This window comes from Anabrus simplex, chromosome 3 (genome assembly GCF_040414725.1).
Source record: "Anabrus simplex isolate iqAnaSimp1 chromosome 3, ASM4041472v1, whole genome shotgun sequence".
In the NCBI taxonomy this organism is placed as follows: Eukaryota; Metazoa; Arthropoda; class Insecta; order Orthoptera; family Tettigoniidae; genus Anabrus; species Anabrus simplex.
Window position 1 is genome coordinate 263,828,672 of NC_090267.1, and position 24,638 is coordinate 263,853,309.

At 39.5% G+C, this 24,638-nt stretch overlaps 1 protein-coding gene and 1 non-coding gene across 4 annotated transcripts in view; one reads left to right on the forward strand and one right to left on the reverse strand.

Moving 5' to 3' along the window:
- Positions 1–24,638, reverse strand: part of Mys45A (SDA1 domain containing protein Mys45A) — a 274,404-nt gene that overhangs the window by 138,866 nt on the left and 110,900 nt on the right. For all 3 annotated transcript variants that reach the window (XM_067143006.2, XM_067143005.2, XM_067143007.2), the window contains exons 3-4: positions 19,650–19,754; positions 4,007–4,105 (exon numbers count right to left, since the gene is read on the reverse strand). In XM_067143006.2, the coding sequence (XP_066999107.2) occupies positions 4,007–4,105; positions 19,650–19,754 (204 nt within the window). The remainder of the gene's footprint in view (positions 1–4,006; positions 4,106–19,649; positions 19,755–24,638) is intronic.
- TRNAL-CAA (transfer RNA leucine (anticodon CAA)) lies at positions 21,125–21,201 on the forward strand. Its single transcript has one exon. It is a non-coding gene; the product is annotated as a tRNA-Leu (tRNA).

Sequence of the window (24,638 nt, forward strand, 5' to 3'; positions counted from 1 at the left end):
ATTCCCGCTCACTTGCTCCATCGGTTCAGTACTAACACATCTTTATTTTACCAGCTTTCCACTACAAGAATAAATGCACCAATCTGTAAATAATTTACAGCAATAAATACACTACCACTTCTCTATACTTCTCCGATCCCACATTTCAACATCAAGCCAACTTTACTTACCACTTCCTTGCTCCATCAATCCAATACCACACAGATTCATCAATATATAATACTACAACAAAAGCTACACCACCACTTCTCTGGTTGATCTATTTCAATACCCAGCCCTAGCCCCCTATGTACTACTTCTCTAAAAATACAATATAGTTAAAAGATATACCTCTACCATCATTTCTCCAACTCCCCATTATAGCAATGAATACACCACACATCCCTCCATCTCCACAATTCCGCCACAAATATATTTACATATTACAGCAATACATACACCATCACTTCACCCTACTTTTCTCACACCTCATTTCATCTTACCACACATCTACCATCACCTCTCAGCCAATACTTTAACTTCACTCTTTAATCATTTATTACAACAGTAAATACACCACCACTTTTCTATACTTCTCCAGCACCACATTTCAACATATCCCAAACCTAAATATACCAAATGACACCACTTCTCCACACTACATTCCAACATAAATAATCCATCTAGATACTAAGCCATCCTCTCTTAAAAATACCAAACACTCATATACCATCTCCTCACCAACACCATATTTCAACCTCCACCATCATATCTCTGCTCCTTCTCAACACTCACTTATTTTAACATTAAATAAACATCATACCAAACAATAAAGCTATTACCAATTACCATTCAATACATCTAAATACCAAGCCATCTTCGCCTTAAAATACCAAACACTCATATACCATCTCTTCACCAACACCACATTTCAACCTCAACCATCCAAAACTCTGCTCCCTCTCAACACTCACTTATTTGGCATTAAATAAACATCATACCAAACACAAAAGCTATTACAACTACCATTCAATACCAACACATCGCTTCATATACCACCTCTCAATCTCATACCACACACAAATACTACGGTATTGCATCCACATATTTACCAAACAACACCTCTACTCAACACTACATTCATACATCTAACAATCTTTATCTTCACTACTCACTACACTATTGTTTTTTACTTCTAGTGACTACACCCCTCTCATTTCTCCCTATACCCCACATGTCTGTCAGTTTTCCATACCTTCCTGCTTCTCTACCACCTCTCTTAGCTGCCAATTCATCACTATCTTCACTCTGTTGTGCACCTTTGCCTCCAACTTCAACTCTCAACATCTCCGTAAATCTTCTGCCCTTGCCTCTTTCCCAACTCAGATTGAGACACCCCCCTGTTGCCTCTGACGTCACCTTTTTACCCTGCCCTGCCCTTACTTCACTGCTTTCACTCCCCTGCCTTTCTTCTTCACTTCTTATGGTCACCTTTTCACTTGTCATCTCTTCCTGAACTTCTTCACTGCTTATGATCACATTTTCACTTGGCCTCTCTCTCTGACCCTCTTCACACAGTACACTATTACTGTTATCTCACCTCATTTCCCCACCTTTCGTTGCACTACTCACTTTTTCTTTGTCTTTTTTTATCTTCATTTCTAAGTCGATCAGTCTATTCACAGACCAGTTTCTCTTCCAATTTCTGCCTGATACCACTAGTTCTTGTCCTTTGATGGTTGCTCTCAGCCCTTGATTTATCGCACGTATCTTGTGTTTTCTGAGTATTTTCTCATTCCTAATCGCCTCCCGTCCCACGTCTCTCCTGATCCATATTTCCTCTCTCTGCACATTATTCGCATTGCCTATCACAGCATCAGCCATCAAAGTAGAAAACAGTTCTACTTTGATAGGCCTGTTGCCCCTAGTTCTTCCCACTCTCTGAACATCGTCTATGTCCACTTCGCTAAAATTAAGCTTCAATTTCCCCTGTATTAAGTCCACAACTTTATAAGTAGTAAGTACTTTGTCTTCTTTCAACTCCTCAGGCACCCCATATATAAATAGGCACTTCTTCCTGCGATTTAACGTATTGGCATTCACTTCTGCTTTCAATTTCAACGTCTCCTCTTCCAATCGTCCTATTCTTTCTCTTAATATTGCCACTTCTTCATCGTTCTTTCTCACTTGTGATGCTATATCGTCCGTCCTTTCTCGTAACCATACCTTCATTTTACCAAACTCCCTGGTTTGTTCTTGGATCATATTCTTAATTTGCTAAAAGGGGCACACTTCTTCCACCACCTCTTTTACCAGTCTTTTGAATTCTTCCATGTCTTCCCTTCCCTCATTTCCACTAGTTGTTGGGCCTGGGTTTGGCTCGACCCCTCCAATCAATAGCAATATTATAACCACCGCCACTGTTAGCACTAATTCTCCTTTAATCACCAAATCCACTTTACACCCACCTGATTTTACTTCTGTTTTCTTCATTCTCCTCTGCCACCCTCCTACAGCCACCCTGTATTGATCCACTCCAATCATTATCGTCAAACTCCTCACAACCTTCCTGCACTCAGCACTCACTCCTTACTCCCACTCCCGGGCCCCTCCACTCAATGTGTCCGCTCTCCTTCGTGGCTTAAGCCGAACTGAACTGCGTGTTATTGTGGTGGAGGATAGTGTAATGTGTGGTGTGTGAGTTGTAGGGACGTTGGGGACAGTACAAACACCCAGCTCCCAGGCCATTGAAATTAACCAATGAAAGTTAAAATCCCCGACCCGGCCGGGAATCGAACCCGGGACCATCTGAACTGAAGGCCAGTACGCTGATCATTCAGCCAACGAGTCGGACCTCTATTAGGTTATTTCATGGTAGTAACTTAGATAATATCATACTACTCTATACTACAGTAGAGTCTCGATTATCCGACGTAAACGGGACCTGGAGTACGTCGGATCACCGAAAATGTCGGATAATACGGAATAACTTTGAAAATGAACTGAAGCAAACAGGAAGGCTAAAATAATGACATATTTTACGGTGCTCTATTTATTGAATTACCAATTCAATTGTACAGTACATGCAGTATTAAACGAAAACTTTCCACATGTCTTACGAAAAGAAACTTTTCTCCACAGATATTAAGCTACCTAATACCGTACCGTTTTTGCCACCGATCACGCCACCCAGCACTGGCAGGAAAATTAGGGTCCCCTTCATTAAAATCCTTCTGGAAATACACAGTCTTTTCCCGCAGAATGGTGCCAGATATTGGCAGGCCCTTTTCCCGGTGTTGAGATACCAAAGAAATAGTGCTTCACTTACTTTTTCGGACTGACATTTTTTCATTGTTTTTCTCTGCTCTGGTAGAGCACAACTTTTCAATTTCTTCCCTCTGTTTTTTCCAGTCTCCCACTGTAACACGTCCAACACCATAATATGAAGCCACATTTTGAAAAATTTCCCCTTTGTCCAGTCTCTTTAATGCACTCAGTTTGTGTTCCATAGAAACAGTCACTTTCTTCCATTTACTCGCCATACTCACAGAGGATATGAAAATTATAACATCCGCACCGAACCAATACTACAATGACTGAAGACTCACTGCACCTGTCCTTGAGAAAAACCCAGTCCTACCGCCAGCGTTCAGGCCAGTGCTTGCCCCATGGTCGCACCCTCCACAGCGGGTGTGCCTGAATTTAGTCTCCACCAAAAGTTGAAATTAAGTCTAACAGTGTCGGATAACACGGAATGTCGGATAAGCGAAGGTCGGATGAGCGAGACTCTACTGTATCTCTATAAAAATGTCTACTATGATGATCTTACAGCTTTGTTAATTTACAAACGTAAAGCAAAATTTTCACAAATCTGAAGGTTTTTAACACTCCAGTACCAAATGAAATATAAGGAGAATAAATCACTGGAAGCAAAGTTACATTGTTTTGAGTGATTCTAAGATCACTCATATTCAAATTCTTTCTATTGTTACTGTATGTAGACATATCTGGGAGGAAAGCAACTTACCATCCTCATATCACTGTCCAGTACAGTGAGATGCGTCTGGAGTAGGTCCATGAGCTCTTGGGGATAGTTCTCCAACACATCTGAGTAGCAGTGCGCCACCTATCAACATAAAAGTCATGTGCGTGTGAAGTGATTTTAATAGAATAAATAAATAAATAAATAAATAAATAAATAAATAAATAAATAAATAAATAAATAAATAAATAAATAAATAAATAAATAAATAAATAAATAAATAAATAAACAAACTAGCCTAATGAATTCATAAAATGAAAAATATAGGCCTTCACAGAGACAATAATACTATTAATCATCACATGGCCTCAGTTACAGTGTGCAGGCACTCTCTGATGCCATTTAGACTACCTCCAAGTCAATTTCAACATTCTGCTTTACTCTACCAGAGGACAGAGCTGAACGATTTGAACAAGGCGTGTATGAATGACGAACATTCCAAACTTCTTGGATCATCACACTCCAATACTAAGCCATAATTTACCAAAGTAATGAATGAAGTTTGCTTCATCGGCTGATATTGTAGATGGTCCTATTCCAACAGATGAGCTGGAAAGATATTTAAACCAAATTTGTGTAATGGAAGAATATTATATATAGCATTCTAATGGAGGACAAATGGACAAAACAATCCAAAATTTCACCAGATCGCAATTCTATTCGGATCGCTCGCTATACGAATTCCCGTACGCTAATGACAAATTTTAAAGTATGCTAATCTCAGTTTGAAATAAAATGATAAAGATATCTCTTGCATCGAAATAATAATAATAGAACACAAACAGAAACTTTATTAGAAACTCTAATATTCATCTGCAATTGGCATCAAGTTAACTGAAAATGAATCTGAATAACACAAAGCATATTCAAGGTGGTGGTGGTGATTATTGGTTTAAAAGGAAGTAGAACTAGGCAACCATACTGTATGAACACTAATTAGAGAGAAAAATGGAAGGGATTCGACACTTCAAAAAATGAAGATATCAGCCAAAGAAAGGCAAGGGTCACAAAGGGCATGAAAATGACAGACTCCCTACGCTTCAGATGCCCTAATACCGTTGGAGTTGGAAAAGAACAAGAGTTGACCAAGGGAGGTTGGATAGGATAGATGAAAGTGAGGAGACTGACACAAGTAAGTGGAGGCAATACCAGGACTCAGCTACTGGCCCCATGCTCGCCAATCCACACTCCCAAGTTAAGAGTCACTGGACCCCTTTTTTAGTCGCCTATTACAACAGGCAGGAGATAACGTGGGGTATTATTCTACTGCCCCCAGCCACAGGGAGTGCATATTTAAGGGGCCTCTCACGTTTAACTCAAAATGAACTAAAATACAAACTAGAACGACTAGAAAAAACCTGAACACGGCTTTTACTTAGTTAATGTGCGTATTATATTGATTAATGGTAGTAGAATTACTGTGAATAAAAAGAAGAGCACCAACATTGTCTGGGTGCAGATCAGACCCCTATGCGTTGAGAATGAAGCCTACTGAACTGAAATTTATCTCTGAAACTGAACTTACCGAGCTCGATAGCTGCAGGCGCTTAAGTGCAGCTAGTATCCAGTATTCGGGAGATAGTAGGTTCGAACCCCACTGTCGGCAGCCCTGAAGATGGTTTCCCGTGGTTTCCCATTTTCATACCAGGCAAATGCTGGGGCTGTACCTTAATTAAGGCCACGGCCGCTTCCTTCCCACTCCTAGCCCTTTCCTGTCCCATCGTCGCTGTAAGACCTATCTGTGTCGGTGCGACGTAAAACAACTAGAGAAAAAAAAAAACCTGAACTTGACACTTGCATACATAGTACTAGAAACCAGACAATACAAGACTTCTGAACCAGATCCGAAGATTAAAAGTCGTATTTGGTCGGTATTCAAGCCTCTAGTTGACAGTGTCTATAACATGACTACTACTATTACTAATGGACTTGTGCTAGATGGAGACAAGCGTGACGGGATTCACATTCAATGCTGAACAGAACAAGGACAGGTGAATATAATTTAACAATACAAAACATGTCATGCCATTTCTTGGCAGGATAAGAATATCTCACCATAATGAGTTAATGGCTGCTGACAACATTTTTACAGCAGCCGGAACGTATAATTTCACAAGGAATCCGAACTACCCTCCGAGCTCGTTCGGTAACTCGTACAAAAGCCTTCTATTTTGATTACTGCTTGAAGTCTGTGACGAACGGAAGCAACGAGATGAGCAATATATTGCCCGCTCTAAGGAACCTCCTGTCAAACTTCAAGGGCTAGATCCCAAGGATCATCTAGGGTACTTGGGGTGCGGTCAGGCCAGTTCTCCCTCATGCCACGCTTTGTTTCAGCCCAAATGTTTCCGAATGGGCTGAGATCTGCAAGGAAGCCAGCCTATCTCTTTCACTGCCTTTGTCAGACTACCTTTCTTTCTCCATAGTGTTCTAAAAGCTCACACACATAAACAAGAAACACAGGCATACACAGAAAATTAATTTTCTTAAAAGCTATAACAGTACTGAGGGAGAAAATGATAGCTGTACAGGGGGATTACGTTTGTTGTTCATAGTTTACATAGATCACCTACTGAAAGGTATACAATGGTAGGGAGAGATTCAGTAAGGTGTAAATGTAGTAAGCAGTTTGGCCTTTGCTGATGACTTGGTGTTAATGGCAGATTGTGCTGAAAACCTGCAGTCTAATACCTTGGAGCTTGAAAATAGGGGCAATAAGTATGATATGGAAATTAGCTTTTCCAAGACTAAAGTGATGTCAGTAGGGAAGTAACCTAAGAGAACTGGATGTCAGGATGGCGGTATAATAATTAATAAGCAAGACTGAATCAAGGTGTAGCAAAGCTAATGCAGTCAGTTCACAATTGTGATCAACAGTATTCTGTAAGAAAGAAGTCAGGTCCGGACAAAATTACCTTCACATTGGTCTGTTTTCAGACCAACTTTGCTTTATGGGAGTGAAAGCGGGTCAAACTCTGGATATCTCACTGATAATTTAGAACAGACATGAAACTAGCAAGAATGATCACTGGTACAAACAAGTGGGAACAGTGGCAGGAGGAGGATTTGGAATAAGGAAATAAAGGCTAAGGTAGAAGGAATAAAATCTACAGATGATGATCATATCAGGCAAATGGATGTAAATAATGAATTCTGCCATGGAGGGTAAGAGAAGTAGAGGGAGATCAAGATGATCAGTGGTTTAAAGATATGAGGTATAGAACTATATAAGGCCACAGAAGTAGCTACAAACAGAGTATTGTGGAGGCATTTAGTAAATTCATGGAGCCCTGCAGACTGAACGCTGAAAGGTATAACAGTCTATAATGAAGATGTACAGTAGGTAGGTACATACGTATGTAACTAAGTAGCGTGCTTTATCCATGGATAGAGTAACATATGCACAGCAAGACGTGAATAGAAATGCGAGAAGCTGGGATCTGACCATTTTTAATGACTTTGTGTGACTGATTTGCAATCAAAAGGTTTGTGAGAGGAGTGTTCAAGGTAAATGATGTGTTTTTTAGCATTAAGCAGTAGAATTTTCATGCTCAAAGCACATCTCCCTCACTAGACTGTTTTAACAAGTCCATATCAAAGTCACTCACGACTATGACATCTTTGTAGACTGAGGTAAGATCTGTTAAAGCAGCTCTGAACTTATCTGTTTATCTAACATTAGGTGGCTTATGTACTATTCCAATTAATATTTTCTTATTACAGTTGAGTTCAACAAACATATACAGTACTTAGGTCGGAGGAATTGCGGTTCAATACCAATGTCTTAGCGCTTCTATAGGTAGCTTCAACACATTGTGGTACTCTATTTTATAATTCATGAGAAACTGTATACCATGGATGAAGACGCTCTTATCCTCATATTGGATAGTGACCTTGAAGAAACTGATGATTGGAATGATTTAACTCTACCAATACCAAGTCCGCCAGCCGCGTAGCGTGCCTGCCTCTCACCCGGAGGCCCCAGGTTTGATTCCTGGCCAGGTCAGGGATTTTTACCTGGACCTAAGGGCTGGTTCAAGGTCCACTCAGCCTACATGATTAGAATTGAGGAGCTATCTGATGTTGAGATAGCGGCCCCGATCTAGAAAGCCAAGAATAACGGCTGAGAGGATTTGTCGTGCTGACCACATGACACCTCGTAATCTGCAGGCCTTAGGCTGAGCAGCGGTCACTTGGTAGGCCAAGGGGTTTGGCTTGGTTTTTAATACCAAGTACAAAGCAACAGATCTAAAAGAAGGATGGTAAGCTTTGCACGAATGAAAATGACTAACGCATGAACTATATACAGGGTGGTCGGAAACAACGTGAACTGGATATAGGAGTGTTAGAGGGTGGATCATAGAGACAAATAATTGGGAAAAATTCAGATATCTCAGACTGTTGTCATTTTATAAGCTTCTGAAGTTAGGAAATCAGATTGCTTTGCAGGTGACTTCAGATGGGCTTTGCAATGAGGTGTTGCTAAATCTATGCATGGCTTATGACTGGTTTGAGAGTGTCAATAGAAGAAATAAAATTCTCCAGGGTAGGGACTTGAACAAGGACCTCCCTGCTGATAGGCTTGCACCATAGCAAATAGCAAGTATGCTACAATTGCATCAGCTGAACCCCACAGTGTGTTAGTGTTTCATGCTCTTTTCTCGGCAAGGCTCTGTAACCCGACCAAGCCCCCTGCAGATTTAACATCACCTCTAAAAGCCCATTTGATTTGCCCGCAAAGCAATGTGATTGGCTAATTTCAGCACCTGATAAAATGACAACAGTGCAAAACATCGATGTAATTTTTTCAAATTACTTATCGGTATGACCAGCGCTCTAACGCTGATGTACTCTGTTTACGTTGTTTCTGACCAGCCTGTGTATTTAAAAAACAGTCAACCTGGCAAGTCGTAACAACATGAACAAATACAAGCGAGTTAGCGGAGAGTAGGAAGTATCCCTACAGTGGGCACAGCCAGCCGCCATAGGCACCCATCCCTGATGCCATGCATTCGCACTCTCTTTGACGGAGTGAAAAGGTTAACTGCGCAATCATACATATTCGACTTTGTGTTGTTTGTTAAAACCATTGCTTATGTTATTATACAAGGCTGGGAAATGAGCAATGAGAAGTGGGATCATTGAATTTAATTTTCAGTTCTCCTGCTAAGATTGCCTTTCTAAGACACAAGTTTTAAATGTCTTCCTATGTTCAGCATGGATCTTGTGTTAAGTGCTTGTGAAAATTTGCTAATATATAGCTAATTATGATACTTACATAGAAACCACAAGTCCTGAATGCTCCTTATGATCTATACAAAGGTGTTTTGAAATGTGTTTGTGAGAAAATATACTCCACTTATGCACACGTAAAAGCTAATACTTAAAAATAGTCTTTGTAATGAAATGGGTCTTCAGTTCAGTCACCATTTGAATCTGACATCACTCCCTAACTTACTGTAGCTTTAACACTTTATCTGCTCCAAGGTTTTTGGTCCAAATTCGCAATATTTTCACAACAAGATGAAATATTCCTTGCAATACTGTCCCACAAAACCTTGAGAAATTTTGCAGCAACGATAGTGGCAATGTTTTGTTACTGCAGATCTTGCACATGAGTTCCCTTACAAACCTGTCTTTCACATAGTGGGTATAAATTGGTAAATAGTGTTTTTTTTGGGAGATAGTGTACTGCTTCAATAACAAAGTTGTAACATATTTGTATCAAAGCCCTGAAGGAAGCGTTAGGGTACCTTAACCATACTCTGTCTTGAAAATGGATTTAACATACCGCAGGACTATCAGTTGCAGGTAAGGATATTTTTTGTAGACAACAGTCACAGATAGTTTCCTTTTCTGCTACATGTATCAAACATCCAGCTACCATTGCCAATGAAAACTGATGACAGAGTAACTACAGATTCTGAAAACAGTAAAAAGTAGTAATTATCACTGCTGAGTTAAGGATCAAATCATCTGTAAACACTTTTTAAAATGTTTTGTTAAATCAATGGTATGAAATTTTATTATCCTGCATTTTATATACACTATTGGCTTATGTAAACACAAGTTCAGCAGGCCTATCTTGACCTGCTTTTGCCAGAATGTGTATAGAACATGTGGAGGGGGGAAATGTTTGGAATTCCAATGCCTCCATTCACTTGATCTTCTGACTCTTTTTCCTCGTTTATTAATGGAGGCAATTCAGATTTCCTATCATTCTAAGTTCCACAATGCCATGATTAGAAGCTGCAATGATGCCAGTCTGTAGTGTTGCTTCCATAGCATAAAGATATGATATTGTGTCCAACATGCCACTGAATAATCCCTTTTGCCTTAAAAAAAAAAAAAAAAAAAAAAAAAAAAAAAAAAAAAAAAAAGATTCAATGTCAGCATTTGTGAAGTTTCTGGTCAAGACATAATGGAAGTTTACGGATAACAGATACTTGATATACGCAACTGTTGACAGAGTTATGAGCACCAAAGCTTGAAGTGTTTCTCTTGTGAGTCTGGTGGATTTGTTTGCATTTGTCTGAATTGCTTCAAGGTATGAAATAAATTCATCGGTCAATCACGAGAGTCTGTCACTAAGACGGCTGAAAATAAATTTATTAGAATTTCTGGAAGTAATGGTACGTGTCGTGTTACAAATATCATGAATACCATTCTGTGTTTGAAACATTAAAATAGAATGTATGGTTTCACTGAAGCTGTTCCTGTCACCAATTTCTTCTGGCTTACTTTCTCAAAACTTCTTATGCCAGCAATGGTTTCCATCAAAAATATTATTTTAGCCCTTGCAACATTAATCTTTTCCAAACTTGTAGGGTACCGTATACTACTTTCCTAGTTATTTTCTGCAAAGGTTTCACTACCAATCGTTTTTGCAGGTGATACAGCTTTTTCATATTTTCTGCAGTTGTCACGTTACCATTTACATTAAAATTTCTGCTGTGATCTTATATTTTATAATATGTGGCTAGGGTCAAAACTCAAAAATATAGGCCTGCTGGGATCTGATGAGTGCTGAATTTGATGTACAAGATCTGCATCCTTTCCACACTTTGAGAGAAGCATGGCAACATTCACCTGACAGTTGCCTGTCACAACTCAGGTGACTTGGAATCCACAGTCTTCAACAACCTGCAAGGACTCGCATGTTAATTTGGCTAGTTGATCTCCTGTCAGACTGTGTGTAAAATAATGTATCACAGGAAACCTGTAATATGTGGAAAGACTTTTGAAAAGAATACAGAGCAATTTAATACAAAGCTTGTCTTCAATACCGATGGTATCTCTCTCCCTACATCAGTAATTCCAAGAAGTATCCAAGTTCCTGGTGTAGACCAGCTTTGAATTTATTACCATCTCATCTATGATGAGAGAACCAACTTTTCATTCTCATGCTTTAAGAATTTCTTTTCTGCAATCAGACAAGCTTGTACCAAAGAAGTAATTCCCGTCTTTCCTCTGGAATGACCAATGTAAGTTTTTAAAGTTCTTTGGTGTGGTAGGTGCAGAATATGAAGAATTCTTAGGAGCCTGCAGCATGTGGTTGACCTGTTGGACAGAAATATGCAGACCTTTTTAGTATTCTCTGCAAATTTATATTTTTGTTTACACAAAGTTTGAATCTGTTAAATCACAAAATTTGCTTTCAAATCACCTTGTTCAGCTAGTTCTGTAATTTTATTTAGTTGAATGTAAATTCCATGTTGATTTGTTTCATTTTTGAGTTGATGAATCCTTTCTTTTTCTGCTTCACTGCAAGTGCTCTTTGTTTCCTACATCTTCTGATTATTCTTTTTGGTTTCAAATGTACTTTAGTGCTGTATAGATTAAGTTCAACAGAACACTGTGTGCCTGTGGTTTTATACAATGGTTCACTGATATTCTCTTCACTGGCTGTAGATGTGATTGGTTCAACATTAAGTTCAATTTCCTTGTAACGTTTAGCTTCATTTCCCACATCTGTAGTCTTCCTCTTACAGGGTCTTCTTGAATGTGATTATGTTTGTTTGTGTCCAGGAAAATCTTGAAATACAGATGAAATGACGTTTAGAAGTAGGATTTTAAATTCTGTGCTTACACTATAATCTGACTCCTTAAAATGCCTCGTGCAAACAGGGGAATGTACAACAGGATTCCACAGAGATCCCAGTCTATTTCCTTGACGAGAAACTGCCAAACACAATGTAGTTTTACGTTCCTCATCTTTCAAAAGTCTGTGAAATGAAATACCACATCCTTTTGAGGTCTTCGATTTACAACAAGGAACACTACAGTACGCCATGCTTTTTAAGTATTAGCCGATGCTCACATTATGTAAATATGGTCATTAATTTTAGTCACTAAATTACAATCATCCGTACTAGCACCAAAAAGCTCAAAGTACAAAAATACGTCTTGATACGCTTCTGAATGTTTAATCTGAGTACTTCGTCCGCGCAATTTCATGTTTAAGAAGCACACAACTAGTGGCAAAATGATGCGTTTCACGGCCAGCGAGGCCTTGTATTTCTCAGCTTCTTATAATAACGTAAGCAACGGTCAACACACACATTCTCCCGTCCTCAGTTCAACAAATTCTTGGTTCCCAGAAGTCCCTGGCACGATTTAATAGAGTTTGCCTCATTTTTATTTTATTATTTTATTTTTTTTGCTAGTCGAACGTTGCACTAACACACTGAAGATTTTCATTGACACAAGGATGGGAAAGGGGATGGGGGAAGGAAGTAGGAATGGCCTGAAAGTAGAGCCCCAGCATTTGCATGGTGTGAAAATGGGAAAACACAGAAAACCATCTTCAGGGCTGCCGAATGGTGAGATTCGAACCCACCATCTCCTGAATACAAGCTCACAGCTATGTGACTAACTGCAAGGTCAACTCACTCAGTCCTCACACTTGTGACCTTTCAGTACATGTTCTTGTAGCACATCTTGAATTCCCTCGGGACGAGTCGTTTATCGGTGTTCTGTCTCCTAATCCACTGTGTCATGGTCATGCAGGGCTTGTCTTGTTCTTGCCATTGCTTGATTACTCCCACATCAAGTTCCTTCTTGATGGTCATAAGAAGAGGTTCATTGGGTACTCTCTGGTGATTTTGTGGAAACTCCCTCTCGACAATGGTGCTCCTAACTTCAGGTTCCATCGCCGGGTGCCGAGATAAACTGTCTGCTCCTATGTTCGTCGGTCCTGGGACGTGACACACATCGAAATCAAATTCTGCGATTAACAAAGCCCATCGCATCAATTTAGAGTTTGAGCCAGAGACAGAGTTCAACCATTTGAGAGCTGCATTATCGGTGTAGACCTGGAACTTCCTTCCCTCCAAGTAGCCTCTGAATTTGCCCATAGCCCACACCACTGCTAAGGCTTCTCTTTCTGCAGTGCAGTAGCGTTGTTTGATGGGAGATAGCTTTCTGCTGGTATACTCGATGATGTCCCTTCCGCTGTCGCACCTCTCCTGGAATAACACTGCTCCTAGCCTGGAATCGCTGGCGTCCGTCTGCAGGCACATCTTCCGTTGAGGGTTGGGAAGGGCTAAACCGGGAGCATTGCATATTGCAGCCCTAATGCCTTGGAATGCTGCCTCTTCCTTGCTGGTCCATCGGAATGGGCAGTTGTTATGGAGTAGATTGGTGAGTGGTATTGCCTTCTCTTCAAAGTGTGGCACGAAGCTGCTTTACCATCCACATAAGCCAAGGAATTGACGTACTTGTCCCTTGGTCCGCAGGCGTTCAGTTTCCTTGATAGCTTGATTCTTCTCCGGTTGCCTTTCTAGACCTTCAGATGTGAGGACATGGCCAAGATATTCTACGCGGGACTGGGCGAAGTGGCCCTTCTCCAGTCGGCAGGTCAGTCCATGAATTTTCATTCATTCCAGCACTTTCTTCAGGTGTACAAGGTATTCTTGAAAATTCTTGCTGTGGATTACGATGTCATCGAGATACACTTGGCAGAAATCTGCAACATATCTTGACAATATCTTATCCATCAGTCGTATGAAGGTTGCAGGAGCATTCTTCAGTCCGAAAGGCATTACTGTAAACTGGTACAATTCTCTCAGTGTCATGAAGGTGGTCGGTGGTCTAGAACTTTCCTCGACCTCCACTTGCCAGTATCCGAAGTTGAGATCCAGTGTGCTGAAAATCTTAGACCCACTTACCTGTTTCAGTGAGTTTTTCAGGTCAGGCATGGGGTAGACATCGCTAACAGTCTTCTCGTTTAACTTGTGGAAGTTCACACACAATCAATACTCCCCATTCTTCGTTTTTGGTAGGACGATAGGCAAAGCCCAACAGGATGTGAAGGGTTCGATCTCTTGAATCTTCTGAATGACAAAGTTGCGCTTATCCAGGTTGATTGGATATGGACGTTGCTCGATGGGTGAGGAAGTGCTGCATTCAATGGTGTGCATTACAGTGGTAGTCCATCCTATTTTATTGGTGACGACTTCCAGAAAATTCTTTAAGGCGTATCTCAGCTCCTCTTCTTCACTTGGTTGAAGATGTGTTAACCGGATATCTCCCAGGTCTACGTCGACTTCCGCATCCCTGCGAGTCCGGAGATTTCCATCGTGCCAGGTGACACTCAGAAGTCCATCTTTTCCCATCAAGACTTCATGAGCTGCATAGTCTGAGATCACCTTGTATTCTACCAGAAAGTCATGGGCTAATATGATGTCGGGTATTAGGTTTTGAATCACTGCAACATTTATTACAATAGGCAGGTCCATGCATTTAGTGGTTAGGTTATTCTGTCCTTGGGTAGAATAGGTTACCCCATCTGCTGCTCCCACTACCCTCCCGAGATGGGGAGACTTCACATAGGTGGTAGTAATCTGGCAACAGTCCTGTTTAGAAATGAATGGCTTGCTTATCTGTTGAGTATGGCTGAAAAATTTTCGATGTCTATCCTCAAGATGATAGCTGGGCAAGGTTGGACTGTTCTGCTCACAATCTGACCAATCCCCCTCGTAGTTGACCAGGGTTGCTTGTCTGTCAGGTCTTGAGGCGCATTCCTGTTCCCAGTCCCATCCCCCCTCAATTCAGAATGGGCCGGACCTAGTTTTCCGACGCCGAGGTTGGGCATTTGTTCTTCAGGTGTCCTGTTCTTCCACACTGGTAGCATTTCCTAACCGAGTTGGCCTCTACCGTGGTTTTGCTCTTGTGTTCCTCTTCCAATTGGGCGATGATTCTACGCAGATCATCAAACCATCTCGGTAGATACTTTCACTAGGAGTCGAATCTTGTTGTGGAGTAGCTCTGATGTTTGGTAAGATCTTGTTCTCGCTTCCTTCTGGGTGCAGCTGCTTGAAGAACTGGTACTTCTGGAGGACGAACGCGCTAGCTCTGATGCCAGTGGGTTGAGCCTCAGTCAGTAGTTTCCTTTTCACAGAACTCTTCACCTCTTCGGAATTAAACCTAGCAAGGAATTCCCTCTTGAAGTCTGTCCAGTTTAAGCCCTTCAAGTTGTTCCACCAAGTAGCAGCTTGCCCTTTTAACCGCGGTGTGATGAGCTGAACGAAGATGTCCTCCGGTAGATTAGTCTTTCTGGTAGACTGACCGATCCCTCGATGAAGCTAGTCGGGTTCTCTTCCAGTCACCCATGGAATTCCAGAAGGCTCTCTATAATAACCTTCAAGTCTAGGTGTCGTGTATTGCCGGTCAGGTTTGAGGGGATTGAAGGCATGGCGATTGCTCCTGTTTGAGTTAATCTGCCTTCTACCTCATGAAGGATGCTCTCTCTCATATTCTACACATCTCCCTTGATGGTCAAAATCCAGCTTTCTAACCTTCCTTAAATGGCAGAAATACGGCTCCCAAAATTTCCCTCAACAACAGAGCTACGGCTTTCAAAATTTCCCTCGATGGTAGAAATTCTCCCCTCAACCTGTTGTTTTATGTCTGAAACATGGATTTCCACCTCCTCCTTGAGGTTCGAGCTGTCCCCTTCCAGCTGGCTTACCTTACTATCGATCTGCTCAACCTGTCCCAGTTTTGACCTGATGCCCGATATCTGCTGTGTGAATTGATTGGTGACATCGCTAATTTGGGATGAAATTTTATCATCTATGGTTGAAATTTTTGATTCTAGCCATTGTTCTACTTTTTAAACCTGCATGTACACTTGTTATATTTGTCCAGTTAAAACTGAATTAGCTTGAGAATTTTCATCTGAAAGTTTGCCATTTACATTCAAAATTTGTTCTGAAATCTTTTCTGTTAGGGTGAAATCGACGTCTGAAATTTTGTGTGAAAGTTTGTCATTCTGCTTCGTCAAGGTGGAATTAACTCGCGAATCAACGCCTGAGATTTTATCATTGTGTGCCTGCATCATGCTCATTAAGTTGGAATAGATTTTGGTTATATTTACCTCTTCCTCCGATGACGAGTCTGGATATTCGTCCGCCTCGATAAAAAAAATTTCAGGATATTTACCTTTTTCGAGGAGATCTTCAGTAATTTCTTCAAGCCGTTCATCAGAAGATTTCTCTTTGCACGCTCGTTTTTAAGTTGTACAGACATATCTTCCAGTATCACTTGCATTTTCCCCACTTGCACTCGTATTCACTCAAAAATTATTCTTCAATTCTGTCACAGTCACCTTCGCCAATGATGTATCCACAAAGACGCACACAAAATGCTGTCAATTGTGTACACTGTTTTATTTACAATTTATTTACATATGTTCTACACACACGCACTAATCAACTGCCATATTGACAAACATTTGACTGCTACAGTAGCATGTCAACAAAATCACAACACAAGTTCATGACTTCGACACAAGTCTCATTAAAACGACTCAACTCTACCCTCAAGACTGCCTCTTTATGTGTACATTGCCTGGCCAGGCTTCTAGAAGAATATAACACAGCATGCTATCTTTTAATTTCGAGAGTCTCCAACAGCCTGTTTACAATGAAAGGATTTTTCTACACAACTCCAGTGGCACATTGCATTGTTCTAGACTATTACAGTGTGTTGCACAATATTGCAGTGGATTTATATATCATATATACAGGTACGGTAATAATAAATTATATACTATCAATTACATTTTCTTACATTAAATAAACTCATATTAATATACATTTTAAAAAAATGCTATTTGTTCGGGGTGTTGACCTATAGAGATATTAATATACACAAAGCAAATGTTTCATGACATAACCTCACAAATACTATGATCATGATTTATACCAAATAAAGTCCAGACATAACTACATAAACAATACTAATATTAGTAGATGTAAACAACTTCATAGCCACACCTCACAAGTCATAATAATAATAATAATAATAATAATAATAATAATAATAATAATAATAATAATAATAATAATAATAATAATAATAATAATAATAATAATATAAATAATAGATATTTCCATTATTTACCCATGGGTTAGAGAATACTGTTTCCAACTTATACTAGGCCATTAAACTTGCATCAGTCTTCACCAAAAGAAACGTAGAGTTCCCTATCGTCTTATCACAATCATCTTTTCGATTTGCTGCAGTATGATAATCTACATCAAGGAGAGGGGAGGAGCTTTTAATAACATGTGGTTTCACAAACCTTGCCATCACATTCTTCAATAGTTCCTCCACAATTGGATTCAATAATTGGATGTGCGGCATACTTGACTGAAGACCTATGTTTGGATCCTCAAAGATGATATTTATACTTTCATCTACATTTACAGGCAAGTACACTGCACCCTTCTCTGCAGCAAGATTAATTAGATGGCAAGAGCAGCCAATGATGATTATGTTACTATTTTCCCACTTCAAACATCCTGCCACACCATTCTTTAATCCTACCATTAATGGAGCATTATCACACCAAGAGCAAAGCAGTTTTTTAATGGAATGCGGAATTCATTTTGTGGTGGTAGATTTGAGTGTTTGATGACGTTTTTGACTCGTTATGCTGAAGAAGGTGACAACATGTTGAGTCAGGTCGTAATGGGAGACGAAACATGGTTTTCGCACATCACGCCCGAATCAAAGCAACAGAGTATGGAATGGAGACACACACATTCGCCTGTAAAGGTGAAGGCCAAACAGACTCTGTCCCAGCGCAAGATCAAGAACTCTTGGTTATGCAGCAAGTTTCTATGAAAAGGGTATTCAAAACTTACCTGCAAGGTATGATAAGTGTGTTTAAACAAACTTGGTGACTATGTTAAAAATTAGAGTAAAGTATGTAGAATCTGCAAATAAATGTAGTGCTTGAAAATTGTCTTTCATTGCGTAGTTATTTTCAAATGGCCCTTACTTAAGAAACACGCCTTGTATCAAGCCGTTTCGCCGTGATGGTGGAACAGATGGACAAACAAACAGACACGAAAGCTAAAAACCACTTATAAGGTCTTGAGTTTACCTAAATCGGATAATATCTGAAAAATTGGCAAAACAAACAAAAATACAGGCAGTGGACCCCCTACAACTTTATTTATATAGATTTTCAAAGTTTGAAATATCAATGATGTGGTTTAAAAGACTTTTTATTTATTTCATTATTAGTTTAACGGTGCGAGGATACACACATATCTAGCTGGAATTTGCTCAAGGACAATTAATAGCAGAGGAGGAAGCTGCATTTGGTAGAAGGTACAAAACTCTGAGTGGAGGGTTTTAATAAGTTTGGGTGAAATAGACACTTAATTTAGGATAATGAGTATAAGTTATCTTAACAAGGTTGGATTGTAAGTATATGAAAGTGTATTGTTTGATAATTAATACAGATTATAAACATTTAAGATTATAATATAATTTGCAATCAATGAAATTAAATTCCTTCTAGGAACCTTATTTTTGAAACACAAATTACAATTTAAGCAGGAGATGTTACAATCAGTTGCTTTACAGGTTATAAGTAGTTTTATAACTATATGACAGTGCATAGTATAATGTTATAGATAACAAGTCTAAGATGTTTGGGCAATTTGTATAACCGCTAAAGAAGAGAGAATTGAAGCTCTCGAAACATGTATAGGATGACAGTAGTGTATAACTGAAGCTAATCAATTTCTGTACCACAATTATGCACAGGCCAATAATTCCTGCTTAATTTTTTACAATTGGCTTTACGTCGCACCAACACAGATAGGTTTTATGACAAAGATGGGAGGAAAGGGCTAGGAATGGGAAGGAAGTGGCCATGGCCTTAATTAAGGTACAGCCCCAGCATTTGCCTGGTGTGAAAATGGGAAACCACTGAAAACCATAGTCAGGGCTGCCGACAGTGGAGTTCGAACCTACTATCTCTTGAATACAAGCCCAGAGCTGCGCGCTCCTATCCACACGGCCAACTCACTCAGTTCCTGCATCTCACTCACACAGTGTACTTGTCACGATATTTGGTACTGTCTGAAAATACAGTTATAGTGGGAGAATGGAATACAGTGACAGACCAGGGAAGACAAAGTAATGTAGTACGAGAATATTGATTGACACAAAAGAATGAAACTTGGTTTAGAAACTACGAACAATGGTTATATTACATGGCAAAGATCTGGAGATGTTGCAAATGTCATTTGCCAGGTTCTAGCATAGATTTGGGAAATTTCTGTTAAAAAACAACAACAGTAACTAAATGGTTGTAAAGACTGACCTGAGCTAGGAACATGACAAGTTCGTCCAGACTCTTGCTGAACTGTCCAGGCTGCAGGCGGAACACTTGGACCAGGGACTGGTAGTGCCGGTGTTGTTGTTCGAACTGCAAACATATCACAACTTACAATAGCCAAAAGCCAATCTAATGAACAAATTGGATTAATACATACAGCTAATGTATACAGGGAGGAGGGGGGGGGGGGGGCAAGGGGGTAAAAAAGGACACCATTTAAAAATTATGTGAAACACATCACAACTTACAATAGTCAAAAGCCAATCTAATGAATACACTGAATTAATACATACAGCTAATGTATATGAAGGGGGGCAAAAAAACCAGCAGACACTATTTAAAACAAATACAGAATGTTTTTTTCAAGTTACAAATGTTAGTCATTAGACTAATGTTAGACTCCATTAACACCAATATATTTGTTCAAATATTTTTTCCACTGCGCGAAACATCTTACGTACTCTTCCTTTTGGATGCCTTCCAGCATTGCCTTCAATTCTCTTTTCACGTCTGGAATGTTTACAAAACGTTTCCCTTTCAGCCCCCTTTACATCAGGGGAAACAAAAAAGAAAACACAAGGTGCGAGATCTGGTGAGTAGAGTGGGTGAGGAAGCAACGTCATTTGGTTTTCCACCAAAAAAATCATGCACAGAAATGACTGTGTGAGCTGAAGCATTGTCATGGTGGAAAAACCAGTCACCACTCCACAACAAATTGGGCCGTTTAAACCTAACAATCTCACGTAACTGCCTCAAAACACTTGGGTAAAAGACTTTGTTCACAACGGGCGACTTAATCGCACTCTACAGTGTGCTAGCAGCAGTCTGTAGCTCAGATCCTTTCAAACAGAACAAAGATGGCCTAGGCCACCATAGCTCAATTGGTAGAGCAACCGACACGAAATCGGGAGGTTTTGGGTTCGGATCCCACTGGTGTCCGGCTGGCCATTTTTGTTCTGTACTTAACATCTCTTCAACACGTACTACATGTACGTAACACGACCTAATACGTTGAAAGTCTGTTTCGATTACAATGCGGTCGTGAAAATTCAATATTCATTGACATGCCCCACAACGGGCGACTTAAACGCACTCTACAGTGTGCTAGCAGCAGTGCCAGACCTGTAGCTCAGATCCTTTCAAACAGAACAAAGATGGCCTAGGCCACCATAGCTCAATTGGTAGAGCAACCGACGCGAAATCGGGAGGTTGTGGGTTCGGATCCCACTGGTGTCCGGCTGGCCATTTTTGTTCTGTACTTAACATCTCTTCAACACGTACTACATGTACGTAACACGACCTAATACGTTGAAAGTTTGTTTCGATTACAATGCGGTCGTGAAAATTCAATATTCATTGACATGCCTCACAATGGGCGACTTAAACGCACTCTACAGTGTGCTAGCAGCAGTGCCAGACCTGTGGCTCAGATCCTTTCAAACAGAACAAAGATGGCCTAGGCCACCATAGCTCAATTGGTAGAGCAACCGACGCAAAATCGGGAGGTTGTGGGTTCGGATCCCACTGGTGTCCGGCTGGCCATTTTTGTTCTGTACATTTCTTCAACACATACATGTACGTAACATGACCTAATACGTTGAAAGTCTGTTTCGATTACTTTGTTCACCGTTTGATGTTCAGGGATGCATTCTGAGTGAACAATGGTGTAAACAAAAAACACAGATCAACATTGTCTTCACAGCTGATTTGACTTGCCAGGATTTTTTCAGGCAACGAAAACTGGGTGTAGTTTGTTGCGACAACTGTTGCTTTGTCTCAGGGTCGTACCCATAACACCATAATTCATCCCCAGTGAAGATTTTGTCGAAAAAGTTCCCGTCCACGTCCAAGTGGTCCAACAAGTCACAGCAAGCAGCAACACAAGCAACACAACAACGAGCAGGGGATGAATTTTGCCACGATTCGTCTCATTTGCAAATCTTCGCCTACAATGCGTTGCACTGAGATCCACAAAAGACCAGATGGTACAGAAAATTAATCATCAATAGTATGTCTTTATCCTCGTACACAAGCACACAAATTTTTCCAAAGTTTTCATCAGTTCTGGACATGGAATCTCTTCGATCGACATGTTGCCGAACTTGGATCACAAATACCACTCAAACACTTGAGTTCTTTTCAAGGCGTATTCTTTATAAGCTGTTTACAACATATCAACCATGCCCAACACACTTTTAAAGAGCAGAAAACAAAATTTCCATGTTGCATGTTGTTCTCGAATATCAGCCATTTCACAAAATCACAAAAATCAAACACAATGCTCGAGGCAAGAAGAGTTGGGCTTGCTATAACCGTCTCAAGCCCCGCCGCTTGGCATAACGATTCAAGAGGGGTTAATAAACACCCACCTAGAGGGAGAAGCCCTAACTACAAGAGTCGACAGGATAAGCAAACTGATAATTTAAACCATGTTGGTTAATATTCAAATTTCTATAGAACACTTTCCCGCCTTGTCAATACTTTATATATTTTATTATACTTAATTACCGTACATGTTTCGAGAGCTGATTACTCTCTTCTTCAGAGGTGCCAAAACATAAACTAATCTTTGGGCTTGGTACATTGGTACAAATATACTTATTAACAGAACAATTGTATATACATCTTAAAATTATTAAAATATTTCTTTGTGTTTCAACTTTTACTTGCGTACTATGTCATTTATTATAAACTTTAAAATAGAAAATTTCAAATCATGAATTAATAAAATCTATTAAATTAGTCACTATATATGCTAAAATTTTAAATCTGCTCTGCTCTTGGAACTTTCGTCCTTATTTACATCAGAAAAAAGAAATAAAATATTTCTTTGTGTCTAAATTTACCTTTATATTGTCACTTAGTAAAACACTTTAAAATAGAATAATTTCAATTCATAAATTAAATTAACACCTATTAAGTTAGTCACTATGTTGAACATCAAATATTTTCTGCTCTCTTCTTGCAAACTCCTTTCATTAAGTCTGCTATATTTAAAGTGTTTTACTAAATGACAATGTAAAGGCAAATTTAGACACAAAGAAACACAAAGAAAGGACGTAAGTTCCAAGAGCAGAGCAGATTTAAAATTTTAGCATATAGTGACTAATTTAATATATTTTATTCATTTATGATTTGAAATTTTATATTTTAAATTTGTAATAAATTATGTAGTAAGTAAGTAAAAGTTGAAACACAAAGAAATATTTTAACAATTTTAAGATTTATATATAATTATTCTGTTGATACGTATATTTGTACCAATGTACGAAGTCCAAAGATTAAGCGATGTTTTGGCACCGCTGAAGAAGAGAGTAATCAGCTCTCGAAACGTGTACGGTAATTATAATAAAATATATAAAGTATTGACAAGGCGGAAAAGTGTTCTATAGAAATTTGGACACGATACGCAAATTGCATCCAGTTATTTTTGGGTCCTCTTTCATATTAACACATTACTTCACTGATCTTATCCTAAATTAACTAGTAACTCACATATTTTACATTTGCACAAATGCTTCCTTAATTGGCATCATTTACCACTGATCTGCACCCAAGTGAGAGAATCCCTGTCAATTAAGCATAGTAGGATAAAATAGTAATAATAATCTGTCTACACATCTAACTTTGTTGGTAATCCTTGAGTAGTTCTTGCAAATTTCTAACTTTAATTGTAATTTTTATTTCTCTTTGTGTTCAGTAATAACCTATTGTACTTAGGACGTCTGAGTGTAGTTTAAAAATTATTGCAGTGTATTGTAGTATCTTATTAGAAATGAGCGTGCTTATTCTATTAATGTGAAATATTTGTGTGGTAGAAGTATGTGAAGAAACTCTCATACTATAATTCTGTTGTATTTAGGATAGGCTTAACTGTGATTTAGAATTGTGTAATTATTGTATATTTCTTTTGGTATTCAGTAATTAAGGGCAGTTTTCATCTTGTTAGGGTGTTATAAGATAAAAGTATAGTACGACTAAGTAGTATTGTAGAGTAGTAGTATATTAACTACTTTATTGTGGTGTGATCTTTGTGTACTAACCTAGAAAATATTTCTTTCCATTCATTTATTTTGTACACAGTATAAGTTATTTTCTTTTTCTTTTCTTTTCATTATTCCTTAAAGAATAGCTAAGGAGTGCAAGTGTAGGAACTGTGGGTGTGGCCAGGAATTGAGGAGTATGAGGGAGGAGTTGGAGAGTTTGATGGAGATAATTAGGATTCCCTCAGAGGACAGGAAGGAAAGTAGACCTCCCTCAAACAATGTACAGGATACAGTAGGTATAAAATAAGCATGGGAAGGAACAGGGGGAATTGTAGAAGACAGGTGGTCTAATGTTTTAAGGAGAAGGACATAGCAAAGCTAAAGGCTTTTCAGGATCAGAATACAGGACAGGTGTCTGAGAAATCAGCACGAGTCACTGCAGATAGAACAACAGGAGGGAAGAAGAGGAACAGGGAACTGCTGCTGAGAAGTGAGGAAGTAAGAGGAAAAGAAAAGGTAGGAAAGGGAAATGTGTAGTAGAGGTCATGGGAGGGAGAAAAGGGAAGAAGTAGCTTCTGAAACTGTCAGGAAAGATAGTGCTGGCCAGCAGGAGAGGGGATCAAATGAGGTGGATAGAGTTGAGGCTCTGGTCATGGGGGATTTTACTGCTAGACATGTGGGGAAAGTGTGTGGAGGAAAGAGAACCAGGGTAGAGAGTTATCCAGGAATAAGGTTAAGGCAGATGTTGAGGAAAGTAGAAGAGAAAGAGGAGGGAAAGGAGACAGTGATAGTGTTTCACATTGGTACCAACAATGTAAGGCAAGCAACCAAGATAGTAGGGGATGTGTGGGATCTGGTAAATGCAGCACGAGTGAAGTTTAAGGAAGCAGAGATTGTTATCAGTGGAATACAGTGGAGGAGGAATACTGACTGGAAGGTGATTGGGAAGTGGCTTTATGTCGCATTGACACAGATAGGTCTTACGGTG